Source organism: Gavialis gangeticus, unplaced genomic scaffold, assembly GCF_001723915.1.
Source record: "Gavialis gangeticus isolate Ggan-Ray unplaced genomic scaffold, GavGan_comp1, whole genome shotgun sequence".
Classification (NCBI taxonomy): Eukaryota; Metazoa; Chordata; order Crocodylia; family Gavialidae; genus Gavialis; species Gavialis gangeticus.
The window spans coordinates 1558728-1577063 of record NW_017729013.1 but is presented as its reverse complement, the minus strand read 5'-3'; the positions used below and the strand labels follow the sequence as shown (position 1 = coordinate 1577063).

General features: G+C 44.5%; 1 protein-coding gene across 2 annotated transcripts in view; it reads left to right on the top strand.

Moving 5' to 3' along the window:
• Positions 1 to 18336, top strand: part of WBSCR17 (Williams-Beuren syndrome chromosome region 17) — a 375733-nt gene that overhangs the window by 131830 nt on the left and 225567 nt on the right. For both annotated transcript variants that reach the window (XM_019511375.1, XM_019511374.1), the window contains exons 4-5: positions 1978 to 2144; positions 17592 to 17766. In XM_019511375.1, coding sequence (XP_019366920.1) covers positions 1978 to 2144; positions 17592 to 17766 — 342 coding nt within the window. The remainder of the gene's footprint in view (positions 1 to 1977; positions 2145 to 17591; positions 17767 to 18336) is intronic.

The window sequence follows — 18336 nt, the reverse complement described above, 5'->3', positions numbered from 1 at the left end:
ATCCAATGATTTAGTGACCTGGTCGTAAAAGGCCACCAGGTTGGTCTGACAGGACCTGCCGCTGATGAACCCGTGCTGGTTGCCCCTGAGCATGCCGTTCCCTGCTGGCCCCTCCTGAATGCGTGCCAGAATAATTTTCTTGAACAGCTTGCCCAGGATCGAGGTAAGGCTGACTGGCCTGTAGTTCCCCAGGTCCTCTTTCCTCCCCTTTTTGAAGGGGAGTGGCCACACCCCACTCGGCTCAGCTCTGCAAGGGAAGAGAGGGCTGCTCTAGCGCCCCCTTCCAGCCTGAGCCACTGCAGGCATGTGCCTGAATTTCCTCAGTCCAGAGGGATTGTCTGTATGGCTGGAAACCAGTTCAGCCTAGCCAGGTTAGACTGACTTGCAAAGGTTGAATCAATTCAGGCTCAGGCTTTTTGAATGTCTGTCCCTAGCCCAAAAGAGCTCAGTCTGTACTGTGCAATGAACGTGCTGACCTCCTTTCAAAATATGGCCCATACTGGTATACCATTGTGGTTCCCAGTAGGTAACTAGGAAATGGAAACTTGTTATCTGAACTTTTTTGGTAAACCCCAGGGTTTAATTGGTGTTTTTGGAACAAAGAATTGGGTCAGGGCTCGTTTCATCCCAGCTGATTCACTTGGCCCTAACAGTGAGCTGTCCTTTGTAGTTCACAGGGTCGGACTTTTGGTCCCAGTCATCTCTTTTTGGCCTTATGATTTTATGACGCTAAAACCTTATGACAGAATCATCTGAGCATGATTAGTAGTGAATGAAATTATTCCTTGTCTAGAGGGCTTACAGAAAGGCAGGTAAGATAGAAATAATTACCTGAATTTCCAGAGTTCCCTTACTATCAGGAGGTTCCAAAACCTTTACTCCTCTTTTGACTTCTGATAGACCTTATTGTATCACCCTGCTTACTTTGTAGTGGTCTTGAATGTGTTCACCTGTTTGCATCCTGTGATGAATGGATTAAATTAAGGCTTTTGGATAGGATCAAGTGCAGCACTAATTTATCATCTTTTGTGTGTCACTGGAACTATATCCTGTCCTGGTGGAAGCATGGATTTAATTATCTGAAAGTTCTTTGCCACCTCTAACTCCTCAGTCCTGCTCACAGTCACAGTTATATTCATTTGTGGAACAGAAACCTCTAGTTTGTCAGTAATGAGTTTGGCTGCAAAGGGAAAACCTCTCAGATCCAGGATGGAGAAACGCAAATAAATAAATGCCCAGCCACAAAAGCAAAGCTTGTTTAGAACAATTAAGGCTGGAAACATGGGGGATAATTATAAAATGGCATAAAAAAAAATCATGTACCAGCTGTGAAGCGCAAAGATGCCAGTTCAAGGTGACACTCCAGTCCAAAGCATGTTCCAGCAACAGGAAAAATCCTTTTAGAAAAACCAATATTAAAACTTTGATTAAAGGTATTTGACCACAGGTCATGTTAAGTTCATTGTGTTTTAGAAGTACCAAAAAGCAAGCAGAAGGAGATATACTAGTGCAGCTTAGGAACATGGCAAATATCTGAGCACCATTAATCTTAAAACAGACTATGAATGGAGGCTTGACTTGAAATTACAGTCGGAGGCATTTTCCACAGTGAAAGCCGCCTTTTCCATACTGTACATCTCCGTGTGTGTGCTTGCACATATGTGCATCCGTGATTTACCCGGCTCCAGCTAATTGAAACCGATTAGCTGATTTTTATTTATTTTTTTGAGATTCCTTAGAAGCAAATTCTCCCTAGGAGTGCCAGCCGCAGTCTAAACTCCAGTGTAGAGGGATGCATGCCTGAAAAGTGGCACGTGAACAGTACAGAGTGTTTGCCAAAATGTATGGCTTTGTAAAGCTGTAGCACTTGATTAATTGCCCTATGCAGTAGCTTGTGTTTGCGCAGCTTCTAGCACGGCTGTGGTCCAGCCAGCATTCTGCTAATCCAGTTTCTCTTTGTGTTCCTTCGTGTTGCAGGTGTAAAGAGTTGAAATATGCAAAGGATCTGCCCCAAATTTCCATTATTTTTATCTTTGTGAACGAAGCGCTGTCGGTGATTCTGCGATCCGTGCACAGTGCTGTTAATCACACCCCAGCTCACCTCCTGAAGGAGATTATCCTTGTAGATGATAACAGTGATGAAGGTAAGCAGGGCTGTGCTCTTTAATCCTAGAAAATTCAGCAGTGCATTTTTACTCTTTTTCCTACATAAAACCACATGAAGAGGTTCAGCTTCATAGGAAAACAGTGACTCCAGGACACAAAGTACCATATGACTTGGAAGATGAGGCACTTTTCAACATATGAGCCTTTCTACCCATCACTCAGCCACATTCATTTAGTTTCAGTGCTATAAGCAGAACAAAACCCATCCAAACCTCCAATTTGACTTTTAAATGCATTTCCAAGCATTGTGTGTCAGAGGAATAAAAGAAACCATCAACCAAGTTGAAGAGAGATAGTATCCTTGTTACCATCATCCTCATCACAAGAGCACCAAGAAGTCCCAGATGAATTTGTGATCGTAGCACTATGAATAATATTCTAAACACTATAGAAATGCATAGTAAAAGGCAAGTCCCCAAAGAGCATATACCACATTTGCTCTCATCCAAAATGAGGTTTTTTACCCATTTAACATGGGAGGGGAAAAGCCCCCTCATTTTGGATTCAAGTACAGGATGGTTGGGAGGGGGAGGGGGAGCAGGCAGTTGCTGCAACTCTGGCCCCTACCCACGGTTGAGGTTGGAGCTGCAGCTGCTGCTTGTTGCCTCTGCCCCTCCATCCCCTGCCTCCGCCCCGTCTTGTCTGTCCCCTCCCTGCTGATGTGGCCAGCTGGGCCCTGGAGCTTTGGCAGGAACTGCTGCCACTGCTACTACAAGGTTGGGCTGAGAGCTTGAGCCATGAGCAGGGCCAGAGCCATGTTGGAGCCACAGTGAGGGTAAATGGTGGGGGCTGAGGCACAGACGAGGGGTAGAAGTGGCAGAGGAGCAGTGAAGGCAGACAGCAGCAGCAGGAGGCAGGCACTGGCAGGTAGGTGCAAGGGGGTGTAGGCATGGGAGGACAAATTGAAAGGGGCAGGGAGGGCAGGTGACTGGGGAGGCAGCAGGAGGAACAAGCGGCGGGGGGACAGGTAGCAGGGGGCAACACATGGGAGGCCAAGGGGCAGGAGTCAGGGTGCTGCCCCCACTGCCTGCCCCCCCGTCATGACTTTACCTGCTGCAGCAGTGAGTGGGACACAATTTAGATGACCCACCAATAATTAGATGCTATACAGTGGAAAATTGTAACAAACATAGACATTTTTCCAGTATAGAATCTAATTGTTGGGGGTTTGTCTTAAATTCAGAGTCTTCCTGGATTCTGGCAAATTTGACAGTAGTGGCATCTACTGGACAGAGCACCGAAATAAGAGCAAGGATTCTTGGGTCCTATCCTGGGGTCTGCCGTTGACCTAATGAGTGACAATTGGGCAGGTAATTTTCCCTTTGGATATTCCAGTTTCTCTGTCTGTGAAATGGGTATGATGATTTCTTGAGTATATTTAACAATTTCCTGGAAAAGTGGCAATGCCCTCATCCCCCTGCTTTCCCTGTGGCAGATTAGGGAGTTTTTTGATGTTTTGGGGATGGTGCCTGGTAGTTGTTTGCGAAAGATGTTCATGAAGTTTTTAATAGGTTAGACACACACTTGTCTAAGATGGTTTAGATGGGGACAAACTTGCCTTGATCAGAGGGTTGGATTGACTGACCTCCTGAAGTCCTTTCTGGTCCTACTTTTCTGTGCCTCCTGTGATAGTGTCTTTCTTTCCCTTGAAGCACCTTCCCTTCTTTCCTTTGAGAATCTGAGTCAGTCTGGAAGTCAGGTTTTATGAGGGAGGGCTGCCTCTGTTGGTATTTTCAAAATCCAAAATATTCCCACATCTTGATTCTCTTATGGTTTTACAATTTGTGCAGTCAGGTGGTGTTCAGTTTTAGGTCAAATCATCATCATTACCATCTTTCCCTTTTCCATTGCGCACACTACAATAATAAAAATAATCAAGGGCTATATATCTTGTGATGCATTAGGTCTGCAAGGGAAGAATTAGGAGAAGTGATAGCTGATTTTCCCTTTAAAACCATTCCAAAGGGAGGCTGAGAGCTTGCATTTCCATTTGTGGTGAGATGAGATAGGAATAAAGTAAGCAACTCAAGCCTGTAAAAATAGGCACTCAAGTGCTACAATAATGAGTACCATTAGAAAGCCGACGGATTATAATAATTACAGTAATAAAAAAAGCTCCTCAGCTGGTGTAAATCAACAGAGCTCCACTGAAGTCAACTAAAATCATGGGTGATTTACACCATCTCAGTTTTTGGCTCCTCATCTGGAAAAACCTCCTGTGACCAGTGAAGGAAGGTGAAGATAATTTGCGTTCTCAGCCTCTCCTATTTTGCAGGTAAAATCTTTTGAAAGTATCAAAATGAAATACTGCACCCCACCAAGTCCTTTTGCATCCACCGGATAAAGAGAAAAGTGTGCCTTAAAGGGGAACCCATCTGTATTAATTATTTATCTGCAATACTCCCTGCCACGTGCAAAGAAATACATGTCTAAACAGTCTCTACCAACCACTCAGTATGTAGCCCAGCAACAAACGTTGTATCAGATGCTGTTGGTGGGCTCTGGAGACATTTCTGAAAGGCACATAGGACAATGAAATGAATTCCTTTGAAAAAAAAAACTTTCCTCCCTTGAATAGCAGAGACCGCAGCTGGCAATGAGAATGCAAAATTAAAAACTGTTTTTCTTTATTTGCTGCTGAGGTTAAAAGGCCCTGTTTTCATCCATGTCTGCTCTAAGGAATACTGTTCCAGTGCAGGCACTACTTTCTGTAATCTGGTCAAAGAGGGAATAGAGACCTGGACATTATCCACTGTCTGGGTGGTGGTGGGAGGCAGGAGGCTGAGTTAGGTTAATTTTAGTTCCTCACATGTTTTGCAGTGTGTTCCCTAGCTTCATGGTATGCTTGTCCCCACTTATTAAAGTACTCTGCAAGCATCCACCTTTCACCCAGAATCACCACATTGATTCTGGGAGCCTGAACTCTGCAACATGCCAAAATAGCATTGCAATATTGGGATAGTGTCTAGGAGTCCTAGTCATAAACCAGGATCTAGATGCTGTACAAACAGAGCAAAATTACATTCTCTGTCTCAAACGGTTTATAGCCTGAGCTATGCTCTGGATCCGGTGCCACTGTAGTTGTACTCTGCTGGCAGAAGCTCTGTGGAAGCACTGAGCATGTTGGCAGAAGGAGTTTTCCTACTGCTTTAGTTGTACCATCTCCCTAAACGACACAGGATAAGTAGACAGAACCCTTCCCCACAGAAGATGACCTCTTCTGTTAGCATAGCTGACACCAGCCTTCATGACTCTGATATTTTCACACTCACCCATAGCTGATATAGCAATTCAGGCAAATGGATCAGGCCTGAAAGAAAGCATGGATACAAACAGATGGAGAAGTTCAAGGAAACAATGAGACAGTTTTAGTGAGCATGATCAGCAGCAGTCTCAGCACACCAGAACCCTAACCCTTATCAACCTTTTGTAGGCACTGACAGAAGAGCATTTTAAGGAGTTGTCTGAAGGAATATAATGAGGTGGCTTATCCCTAGCATATAATAATTCATCTATTTTTCTCTGTGATGAGAAATAATACCAAACCATATGCATACCAGAGATCGTGCATATGCACTGCCAATAACGCATAGGCAAGAAGCACAGTAATAGAAAATAATTACTAATGGCAATATCATCATTGTATAGTTCACGCTAATGATGGGAAATAATTACAAGCAATCATGGTATCTTATACCTGGCACTTCTGATATTACAAATAAAATGGCTATAATAAATGGATTTGCATTCTACAGGGAAATAATGTCAGATTCTACATTATGAGCTCTGAGCTAGGAAGATTGAGTCTGCAGGAGTACTAGCAACAAACTGAGGGCAGACAAAGTCATCTGGGTGTGACTGTAGTGACTAGAGTTGAGAAGGTTTGGTTTACGAAGGGAACTGGTGAAGTGCATCTGTAAGGGACTGCAATAGATATGTGAAATTAGTATGCACATGGATACAGGATTTTAATCAGTTCCATAAATTTTAAATATTGATTGGAGGTTTGGCGTGTCCATCTTTCAGATTCCTTTAAAGAAGCCTATTTTTCAGAGGGTAGCAGCTCTAAAATTTCTGAAGATCAGAGGTTGGGCACGTGGAATTGGGGAACCTAATATCTTGAGTGACCCCCACAAATACCATATTTAAGTTTCTGTTTCCTGGTAGTCAGATTCTGGAGTGTGGCGTTAGCTGTGTGATGTTCCCAGGCAGTAACTACACAAGAATATATGGAGGTGAAGATTATGTACCAGGAATGCAAGTGAAATGCTTTACCATGATATTTTAATCATCTACAAACCAGTCGTTACAATTTAGGAAGCTCAGAGTTACAATTACATTGCAAAGAAATCCAAACATATGAAGGTTAGAAATTCATAGTTTTGGCATCCAGAGAGCCTCTACCCTTCAGGTACACCATACAGTAATCGTACAATTCTGTCTAAATCAGTTTGGTGTTTGTGGTTGAAGAGGAGAAAAACACTGTTTTTATAGGCTCATCAGGTTTTTTTGTCTTTCTCTGTTGGCATCACTACACAGCAACATGTACAACAAACCTGAAAAACACAGATCCCTACAAATGTATATTACAAAAAGAAGCTAATTTTGATAAATGTGACAGTTCTAATTGTTTGTTCCTAGATTGTAAAATGTGACCAGAAACATTAATGCATTGTAACACAAAGTTCCTTCCCCAAAGGCAGATGCCGGGAGAATTTCAGGTTTGAAACTTTTTTTTTCCCCCCTCATTGAAGTGCATGCTATACTTTATGTAAAGACTTTTTGTAGCTTGTCTTTGTTTGTTTCTGTTGTTGCTGCTTTATAATTGCAAAGACACTACACAGCTTGTGTTTTGGAGCGATAACACATTTCTGAGGTCGTTGAAGGCATACAGCAATATACCCCTGAGACATTATGTTATCTCACAGTCGCACGCCTTGTTTGAGTCTGTTGCTTAAGCATCACCTGCCTTTTTGCTGTCTGTCTGCAAGCATTTTTAATCTGGAATAATATCTCTTTGAAAAGAAAACCTCACAGTATAAAAGAAAACCTCAAGATAAAAGGCTACTTAAAATACCTAGCTACATTCAGTGATGCATGTGACTGGTTGTAATTTACCTCGGTGTAACAATCTTAGCTGTGACTGGATATATCATTATCTTGCTCCACAGCTCATTTCAACAACAACAGTGCTCCCGGGGTGTTCCCTGGGGAGCAGACTGTTTTACAGGTTTGGAAGGAGAGTGCACGTAAAGAAAAGTTCATGTAGACTGACAAGGAGTTGAGTCATGTTTTGACTCGTCTTAGGTACCCGAGTTGTCTTAACCAGCCCCAAATCCCCAGTGGCCCATACCTGCTAATTAACAACAAGCTAATTAATTACAGTTGTTATTGTGCAGTTCAGTTTGTAGCCAGATAAGAATTTTGTGAGATATTTAGGAGTATGGTGAACCTTTTTTGTTTGCTCATTTTGGTGTTTATTCCTCTGAGCTTTGCTGAGTGCATTGAGGTCAACTGAAGTGAAGATTTGAAGCCAAATGTTCCCATATGACCAGTTTTTGCATGGTGTCCACCATGTGTTCCAGTTCAGTCCCTAGCATTTATTTCCCTTCCCATTGCTTTGCCTAGAAAATTTGCCTGAAAGGTCAGAGGTTCAGTCCGTTTTCAAGTCCACTATAGGAGTTTCTTATTACAAAACTTAGCTCTAGTATAGCTGGCTCATAGTTCCTCAGACTTACAACACAACTGGTTCCTGAAAACCACATCTTAAGTCAAAATGTTGTAAGTCAGAACCAATTTTCTCATAAGAAACAATGTTGTAAATGAGGTATTGGTTCCTGAACCTCGGCCCGATACCCTATTTTCACCAAAAATACCCCAGAATTTTGTACTCAATCAATTATAGATGAGTAATATAGCTACATTAATATATTTATATTGTAAATAGCACTCATATGGATTTGGAAGGACTTCTTTGAGGTGACTTTGCTGGACTTCTTGAAGGGATTTTGGTTGGACTTTTTGAAGGGGTCTTGGCTGGAGTCTTCGCAGGAGTCTTGGCTGCAGGTTTTTCTGGAGTCTTGTCTGCTTTCTTAAAGAAAGTGTCCAAGGAAGTTTGGACAGATGTTCTCCAGGGAGATAAGTGACGCAGTGAACTTGTTCATGAGGCTTGGCATTGCATTGGATCAAGCATTGTAAGTCGAAACTGGCATTGTAAAGTTGAAACAGGGTGTCAATTTATAAACGTTGTAAGTGCAAAACATTGTAACTCAAAACGTTGTAAGTTGAGGACTGCCTGCACACAGTTATCTAGTCTTCCTCTGTGCTTCTTGCAGTGTATCGCTAATCAAAATCAAACCAAAAACGGTATCTGATCAGCCACTGTAATCTTTCTACAGTCCCGGGTAGCTGGCCAAGCTCTCCATATTCTACATATCTGTTGATAATATCATAGTTGGCAATTGGGTTTTAAAACAGAGCAACAGATCTGGAGGGTGTGACAAGATGACTGCTCAAGGTCCGTTTTAACTGGTTGCATCTACACGTGACACTGTGCTTTAGTACTTCCTTTTAAAAGAATTAAAGCATGGTGCAGTATGGGTGGTTTTACTGCACTGTGTGCATGGTTAGATTTTGCTGCTACCCGACCATAGTGGCACGCTATACCAGGGAAGCGTGCCGCTACGGTGATGTAGCTGTCGATCCCATGTAGACCCATGTGGTCATTACATTGCCGTGGCACGCTATACAGCAATGTACCGTGTCACTACGTTGCCATAGGGCAACGAGTAGCACACCCACTGATTTTGTGTTATTCTAAGATGTATTGTTTCCTACTTCCTGGGACTCTCCCTCCACTAGAGATTAATGGAGGCAGATAGAAACTAGAAGAGATAACTGAAATTGAATTGACTGGCATTTTTTACTTGGGCTTTTGTTCAAGTCTTGCCTGGAAATGGCCAAATACCAGACGTTATTTTTCTCTTGCACATTTGCAAATATTAAATACATCCTTAATAAGTGTGTTTGTTGAATGCTATGGATATGATCTGAAAAATCATCCCTCCAGTTTTCTTCAAGAGGGAAGAGAATGGCCGTCATGGGATGTTCAGAGGAACAAGAGGTAATACTCTGAATTCTATTGCAGTGTTTAGCTTGCCTTAAACTGTATCTCATTTGGTCCATGCTCAAATACCCGGGTCATGTGTATGCTGGGTTGATAGTCCAGTAATTAGGAAAGACAATCAACAGCCAGGAAAGCAGCTCTTCTTCTGTGACCAGGGGCAGGTCAGCTTGCTTTGTGCTTTTCAATTTATGAACTGTAAAATGGATATAATCTTAAAGGCTCTCAAAAGGTCTGTGAGGCTCAGTAATTTTGTGAAGCTCATGAAAATCTTCTCATCATTAGTGGTGATCTAGGAAAGCAAAATGTTGTTTTTACAGAGTGTTAGACAGAACTGATCAAAACTTTAGTAAGTTCTCTGAACTATGTGACGCTTTTCTCCCCTAGTGTAATTTGCATGAAGCCCTGAAAGTAGCAGAGCCAAAGGCAAGATTGCCAATCTGAAAGCTAACTTCTTCAGAGAGGCTTTTTTTTTTCCTCCTTTGTTGAAGTCATTTAATTTCTGGCATGCTATTTCAAGACCTCCCAGCCTCACCAAATAACATGGCTCTGGGATATGCTGCAGAGAAACAATGTCTGGGGATAAAGCATTTCCTAATTTATATGACAGAGAATAAGTTTGTCACTGTTGACCTAACTGCAGCAGCTCTCTGAATTCAGAGCCTAAAGCTACATGTTCTGATGATGCCATGTCAGGAAGCATTGAGTTATTTTTCTGTTATGTTAATAGCACTCGCTAAAGTGATTGCTGAAAAAGAAATATGAATGGTAAAATTAGGATTCATTTAAACTGATTTAGATTAAGATTCGATTTGAGAGTAAGTTCTGATTTACAGCCCAAGCAAACTCATCTGGAGGGAATGCGGCATTTCAGATGTTGCAAAAATCAGCCTCCCCAGGAACTGAGTCTCACGGGCAAGGGTGGTTTCCCAGATGCTGGTCCAACAAGAAGCAGCACCTGACTTGCAGTGGGACTGACATGGCTCAGTTCAAAAAACAGTAAAGGCTCAGGATCCAATCTGTAACAGGAGTAACTCCCTAGGGGGTCACAGTGCTCTCCCCTAGCGCCCCTTACCGTGCCCAGTCAGTCTACAATGCACCCTCAACCTCGCCCGCCACATCTTTGATATCAATTATGTAATTAGGGAGGCTGCCTCTTCTGTTCTCCTGGGTATGGTTATCCTCCTGTACATTAGCCCGGCTCTGCTAATGGGTGTTCCTGGGCACCCCAGCCTTATGGGCTATGCATGGCTCCAACCACCCCTTTACCACGCCCCAAGCCTCGCAGATGTACCAGACGTTGTTCGGTCAGTTTCACTCTTTGCACCCTCTCTGGTCCTCGGGCTCCTCGCCGCCCCCTTTGCCTCGGGGCTCCTCGCCGCCCCCTGCTCTGGGGTTACCGCAGCCTTGGGGCTCAGGTGGCCGTAGCCGTGCCTGGCCCCAGCTCTCCTCCGCGGGGTCTCGACCCCCCCCTGCTGGGCTCAGGTGGCCTCAGCCTTACCTGGCCTCTGATTCTCCACTCCCCTTTTCCTTGGGGCTGGGGTCAGTGCACCTCCAAGTGCTGCACCCTCTCTGGTGCCGGGGTCCCCATGCTACTGTGGAGCCCCTATGAGGCCTCCTCCAACCCCTAATAGCCTCACCCAGTCCTCCAGTGTAAACCACAAACACAAAGCATAAGCCCCTGGGCTATAACATAAATTCTAGACACTTAGGTGTAACATCCTTCGAGCCACCTGACGGGTACTCCGTCTCTTCCCCCCGTATCAGCCCGCTCGTGCAGTCCAGCTTCTCCTCTTTACTCACATAGGCAGAGTTCTCTCTCCCTTGGTGGCCAGCAGCCCGCACATCGCAGCCTCAGACTTGTGGTTTATAGATATAGGCACCAGGCCCTGCCCCTTCTGGTCAGCTGACCAGGCAAGTGTAAGTCCTAACCCTCATTAACCGGTTGGCCCGGAAACCTGCACCTATGTCCTTATCTCTGCTCTCAAAGTTGCAGGCACCTTAGTGCCCTGCTACACAATCCTCTAGTCCAGTGGGGGCCAAGCTATTTTGGCAGGCATGCCACAAATTCACCCTCCCTAAATGCCACTCCAGCCTCCTTCCCCTGCCCAATCTGCTTCTCTGCTTTCTACTTCTTGTCCTATGCTCCCACCCAATCTGCTGCTCTCATTTCTGCTTCCTATCCACTGTGCTGCTTTTCACCTCGCTGATTTGCCACACCAAGACATGCATAATGCAGGTTGGCTACTCCTACTCTAGTCCTTTTTCTATCCCTCTCCTGCTGTCCCCCTTCCTTTCCTGCCTAGTCATTTTGGATAGGTTGAAACCTGGCTCTTGCGTGAAGCTCTTGTCCTTTTGAAATCCAGGAGAGGTTTGCCACTGAGGGGGCATCTACATGTGTACTTTACCATGGAGACGACTGACTAGCTCCACAGTAAAGTGTCACTGTCTACACATGTGGTGCTATTAGGCTGGAGTAAACTAATTAACTTCGCCTAGGGTAGCACTGCCTGACACAAGTACTGTCCTATGGCAGAGTTATTTACTTTGTCACAATGCACATGTAGACGGCAACTGGGGCAGGCTGGAGCATGAGGATTTAACAGTGTGGGGGCTGCCTGCCAGCTAGCCCCACACTGTAGCACCCTTGAGCCCCAGCCAGCACGTTGAGCTGGGGCAGAGCACCTCCGGGTTGGCAGGCTGACCCCCCAAGCCCGCTGCCAGCTGGGGTTGCACCACACTGGCTCAACGTGCAGTCTTGGGCACATGTGTGAATGCTGCACCTGGGAGCAATAGACTCCAATGCAAACTTCAACAGAGTTTATTCAATCGTGCTAACAGGATATTTTTTCTTATAGCTGAATAAATTAGTTTTGTGACCAAGACCTATCTCTATGAGCCAAGCTCATTTGCCTGAAAAAGGCTGAAAATCCAAATCCAACCCAACCCAATTCACATCTGAATTTCCCAGCAGGAGTCCTGTGTCAGTATGAAATATAAATCTTTCCTTTCCCCATTTTGATTTTAAAGTAATTTTGCTCCTCCATGTACAATCCAAGTCCCCAGGCTGTGCACTGAATCTTTTCTTCATAAAGCCTCAGAATATACCCAGGGTCTGTGGCCCTCCTTTCTGGGAGAGCTCATAAGGCTTATTATTGTACTAAGAATCTTTATGTGTACTGCAGTAGCACCAAGAAGCCCCAACTAAGTTTAGGGACTTGTGTGAGAAACTGCCCAAATGCTTTGTCTAAATAGACAAAGGGTGGAACAGCAAATAAAGGGACAGAAATCACAAAGCAAGCAGAGCTCGGATTAGACCCCTGAGGCTATGTCCAGTGCCCATCTGCTGAACTGCATTACTTCTCTTGCATGGAAATGCACCCAATGTGCACCCGGAGTGTACAAGAGGACTGGATGCAACATGTGGCCAGCCTAAATGCCACCCTGCCCCATATATCAAGGTGACTGCATTGTTTCTTCTGTTCTCATGGCTTTCTATGAAGCATGATATAGGATCTGTCTTCTGGTCATGGGGTTAATCCAGGTAAAATTTGTTGAGTTAATAGAAATGGAAGCGAAACAAATGGAAATGTCTTGGGTCTCGCTAGTTCCCATTTCTGTGAGACATACAAACCCTGAAACAGTCACATAAAGCTCCTCCAGGAGCATTTGCACTCTCAGGCCATATCCAGATGAGCAGGGGTGTGTGCTTGCAACAGCACTAATAGTAGTGGCACAAATTTGTGCCCCAGCACATGCTCTTTGTTGAGGGACAGCCTGTCCCACTTCAGGCAAACTGGCCATGCGCAGCTTCTCCTGGCTTCTGGCCAGGCTCTATGTGCTGCAAGGAGGGCTGGCTGGGGCACATGGTTCCTCAGTGAGGGACTAGCCAACAGGCAGCCCCTGTGCTGAAGCACCCTGTGCCAGCCAGCCAGGGAGCGGCACGTGGAGACAAGGGAGCAGGCAGCCCCGTGGCTGGCTGGGGCTTGGTGTGCCTCAGTGTGAGGGCTCTGCAGCACATGAAGATGGGGGAGTAGGCAGCCCCTCTCCGCATTTGTCTGGGTGCACATTACTTTCATGTGCTTTATCTTGCTTTTTTTATTGGGGCTTTTTTTGCTACCAGAAATCCCAGTAGCAAATTTTGCCACAGTGCACAGTTTAATATTCGTGGTGTGCAGTTTGTGGCACCTGAAAGGTTTATGGTGCCACAAACCACATGTGCCTGCATGCGTGGACATGACCTTAGGGCTATTCTCTTGTTTGATCCATTCCTCGCCTATGTATTACCTGCAGCCCAGTAGTAGGGAGGGGAATATGTGACTGAGCAGGATCCAGCTGTTGGATTTTCTGACCAGTTTTGCAGACCAAGATGTTGGGATAAAGGGCCTGAAACCTTTGGTGCTTACCTCAGCCAAACCAATGTTTTAAGCCTCCTGAGGGTCACCCATCACTGAGCTATATATATATCACCATTCCTCCTTGTTTTACTCTTGTCATACTCTCCTTTTGACTTTGCATGCACAACTCCCTTTGGCACTTTCTCTGTGTCCTTCTTTCTGCAGAGAAATTCACCCTCCAGTTTGAAAGTTTTTTTAATTGTTTTTTAATCTGTCTAATAAATCCACAATATGCAACATTAATAACTTACCTTCTGACAAAAAACTCATGAGAAACCAATGCTATACATGTGGGGGTTTTGTCTGTCAAAAAACTTCTGTGTCTCTGTCTCCTTGAAGCCTCACAGAGGGGATGCTGCTTCCATTAAATATTGGTCTCCTGTGAGTGGCTCAGCATGAAACTAAAGTTGCTGCAATCGTATATGTATGTGATGCAGATGCTGTGGGATGTGAACGTTTCCCCCCACCACCCACACCTTCCTCCCTTTTTCAACATAAAAGAGAGAGATGGTACCTGTGGGGAATGGATATGTAAGAGGACACAATGCCAGAAAGACACTGAAGAAAGCACAGTTGTTATGTGTGTGGAAGAGTAGACATAAGGAGAGGGACTAGCCCATCCCATTTCCTTGAATTTGTCTCTGGCTGAGCACAATGGATGGGATGTATGGTAGATTCTTTTGTTCTCTGTTGTTTTATAGTGACCTGCTTCACTGCTCGTATATCAGTATTCTGACCTTGGATGTTACATTAGCAGTACTTTTTTTTTTAAAAAAAAAGTTAAAAACAAGTCACTCAGACTTCCATGGAAATGCCTAGAAATTCAAGAGGACAGGCGTGAAAGTAATGTCATAGAGCCCTCGAATTCTGCAGAAGTGAGAGCCATTCCTCAGTGATTTCTTTTACCAGTATGATGGCGTAGCCTGTGTTGTTGTAATAATAACACCTAGCTCTGATATAGCACTTTTTTCTAAGTAGATGACTACCAATGGGAGAACTGAGGCACTGTGAAGAGAAATGATCATCCAGCAGACCCGTAGCAGGGCCCAGGATAAAATATACTGATTGGCAGTCAGAGGGACAGCCTGGCAGCCATTACAATTCTAAATGAATTTTATGCAGTGCCCAGCACAGTAGAAACAAGTGTATGGCTGAGCCTTGCAGCACTGCAACAAAAAGAACAAGAGTAGCACCAATGATGTATTTATATCTCCCTTTTATGTACTTGCATGTTCAGTACTTTGCTTTTACACCGTGTGTCTTTTATACTCTGTAGATATCTGAAAGTACTAATAAGTTCGATACCTATAATGACTCTAGAAACTGACAGATCCATTATGTACTCAGCGGTAGCACATACACAGCTTTAGACAATTTAATTAAATGATCAGCAGTTCCCAGTAAGTAGAAGGTACTTATAGAACATGATATTAGGCTCTTCTGAAGGAAGCAGAAATCTCTTCATTACTGTAATAAGAGCAGGGGGAATTTCAGCTAATCCAATGGGAAGGTTTGGAAGATGCACACAGCAAACACAGAGACTGAAATGGCACAGCTGAGTAACAGGGATGAAAAAAACTGAGGTGTGCGGCTCCCTGGTCACATCTACATGTGCACTTAACTGTGGAGAAGACTAATTAGCTGTGGAGTAAAGCATCACTGTCTGCACGTGTGATGCTGTTAGGCAGCAGTCAGCTAATTCACGTCACTGTAAGATAGTACTGTCAGGGAAAGTACTATCTTATGGTGGGGTAATTAATTGGAGGCATGTGTAATAAGGCTATGCAAAACAGCACTGTTTCATTTCAACGTTTTTGATGGGACAGCATTTCATTTAGAGTTTCATTTCATTTCGAAACTACTGTTCTGTTTCATTTTGTCGAAACTGTTTCACTATCTTGATGTTTCACCCATAGGCTATAATGGGGAACCATAAAACTGCCTATACCTTTGTCAGTTCGTGCCTGATTTGGATGAGACTTGCAGGGATGGTAGCCCCTTGTGCGGCCATGAAACCTGTCAAGTTTCAAGGAGATAGTTGCAGGGGTTTCGGTGAAACTGCACCTCAGGCTTCTGACAAGCAAAACTCGTGACGTGCGTGTGTGTGTTAAGGTGGAGCAGGGTGAAAACTGCAGGCAGGGTAGCCCCTGCTGAGGCCATGAAGCCTGCCAGGTTTCAAGGAGATAGGTGCCAGGGTTTCAGGGAGACTGCACCTCAGGCTGCTGACAAGCAAAACTTGTGCAGGGAAGTCCAGCTTGAGTTTTGAAACTTGGAACATTTCAAAACTTTTGAAACGTTTCGACTGCCCTCGTTTGGTTTTCAGGCTGTTTCGAAGCCCTTCATGTCAGTTCGATTTTGCTGTTTCAAGCTTGAAACGAGTCGAAACAGCATCGAAATGAAACAGCCGGCAAAATTTCACACAGCCCTAGTGTGTAGACATTGACCGTAAGCATAAATTGTGCTTGGTCATGGAGGCCAGACTCCTGCCTATCGCCTAGCCACATGGCTCTACACGTTCAGCACCCTCATGCCCCAGCCAGCCCCTCTGCTGCCCACCACTGCCACCCAGAGCCCTGGGCTGACCCATCATGTCCCCCGCCAGCCCGGGCTGAGCAGGGCAGGAGCAGCCCTGGTATAAACGGCTCTGTCTTGGCTCAAATTGCTGTTGTCCTGGGTGCACATGTGGATGCTGTGGCCAGGAGTACTTTACTCCGGCTCAGACTACTCCGGAGGTGATTGCTTTGAATTAATTGTACATGTAGATGCACTTCCCTGTGTTTTTAAACTTCACTGAACTGTTTTACTGCTCGCATTTGGCTATGTTCCTTGTCATCCCCTCAGGCTGATGGGAATTAATATTATTAATGGTCAGTAATAGAACTTGCTTAAATTGATTTGCCAGTGACCTTTTGATGGCCTTTAAATGAAGCGCTGGCCCCGAGTGCTGTAGGGAAATTTACCTGAGCTCTTGCTCCTTTGCAGAGGGCTGTCCCTTCACTCCTACTCTCAGGCTCTACTAAGAGGAAAGAGTGGGAAAAGCCTGGGAAGCAGTCAGCAAGAGCTGAAGATTGTTAAAGAATGACCATGTGCAAGGAGCAAGAATTATTGATAAAGAGCAGAAATAACCAAAAGAGAGAGAGGGAGAGGGAGTAGCAGCTAGATGAGAAGGTAAAGATGTTAAATAAAGAGGGAGCACAGATTTTCTCCTGTGCTGAAAACTGCTGGACATAGGAAGGACATGTGAGGGAGTGGGTGATCATTCCTTCGTCTTGTACATCTGTTCTTCACTAAAGTAGCCCTGACAGCAGCTCATGTGTTGCTTTATGATTGTGAAGGGAACCTTCCTATTACATCCTGGAATCGCTCCCTAATACGGGGTGGTAGAGAAGCCGGTTGTGCCGGCTTTACCTTTGCTAAGAATTTGTCCTTGCTTGAAAGTTTCCGATGCCACCTATGCCCATAGGGCTAGATTTAAGCTTGTAGTGGAGCGTGAATGAAAAGCAGAAGGTAGGGATGAGAATTTTAAGATTGGCCTAAGGGATTTAGGCACTTAAAATCAAAAGTTACTTCTGAAAAAGGTCCTGGACCTTCTTAGTCAAGATAGTGCTTTAAAAAACATTAGCCTGGGTGTAACAGAATAGCTGTGTTAAAAACTAGCCAAAGACTACATTTCTCCTTCTCTTTGAGTTCACTGTGTTCGTGCATCTATCAGCACCTGAAATTTCTTTCCCACCAATTAGCAGTAACGAGGCCTAAATTAATTACTGATTATTTTGCTTTCTATTAGGTGATACTCTGGTGCACTGTGCTAGCACCCATCAGTGGTCGGAGTTGATTAATGAATTGTATTCCATATGAAAGCAGTTGCTCCAGGATGAGTTGGTTCTCTGTGATCTCTCCTGCAGAAGAACTGAAAGCTCCCCTGGAAGAGTATGTCAACAAGCGATACCCAGGGCTTGTGAAGGTGGTGCGCAACCAGAAAAGGGAAGGCCTGATCCGAGCTCGTATTGAAGGCTGGAAAGCTGCTACTGGCCAGGTCACTGGATTTTTTGATGCCCATGTGGAATTCACTGCAGGCTGGTAAGTACAGAATCCAGATATAGGTGCAGTGACTTCCCAGTATGGCTTGATCAGAGGAGAAAAGAAATGGGCACAGACAATCTTGCAAATGGGGCACCGATCTTTTAATTTATATGGTTCATTCTGTCCTCTGGTACCACTAACGGAAAGGGGGAGTACACTGCAAAACTGCTTTTGTCCTGGTTTGCTGCATTCTTCCTAGCCCTCCCCTCCTCACAATTTGATTGTATTTTTTCAGGTCAGAGTCCCCTTCTTAGCCTGAGTGAATCCTTCAAGCTAAAAATATCAGGCAGCAGGGAACTGAAAAAGCAAGTGGTGCCCACGTTACGGCCCTTTCCATTTTGATCCCATTGGGGGAGGCTTTATATTTCATATTGGTTTGTTTCTTCTTAAATTAAAAATAAGTGCAAAAGTGCAAAGACAGCAGAAGGTACTTCAAAAGGAACGTCTCAGAAGGACAGATGCATCTCGAGTGCGAATTTGAGGGAATTCTATTATGTTCCAGTGTCTGGACAATAAGAAGGGTCCATGGTGTTTTTTTTTCCTTTTTTTTTTTTTTTTTTTTTTTTT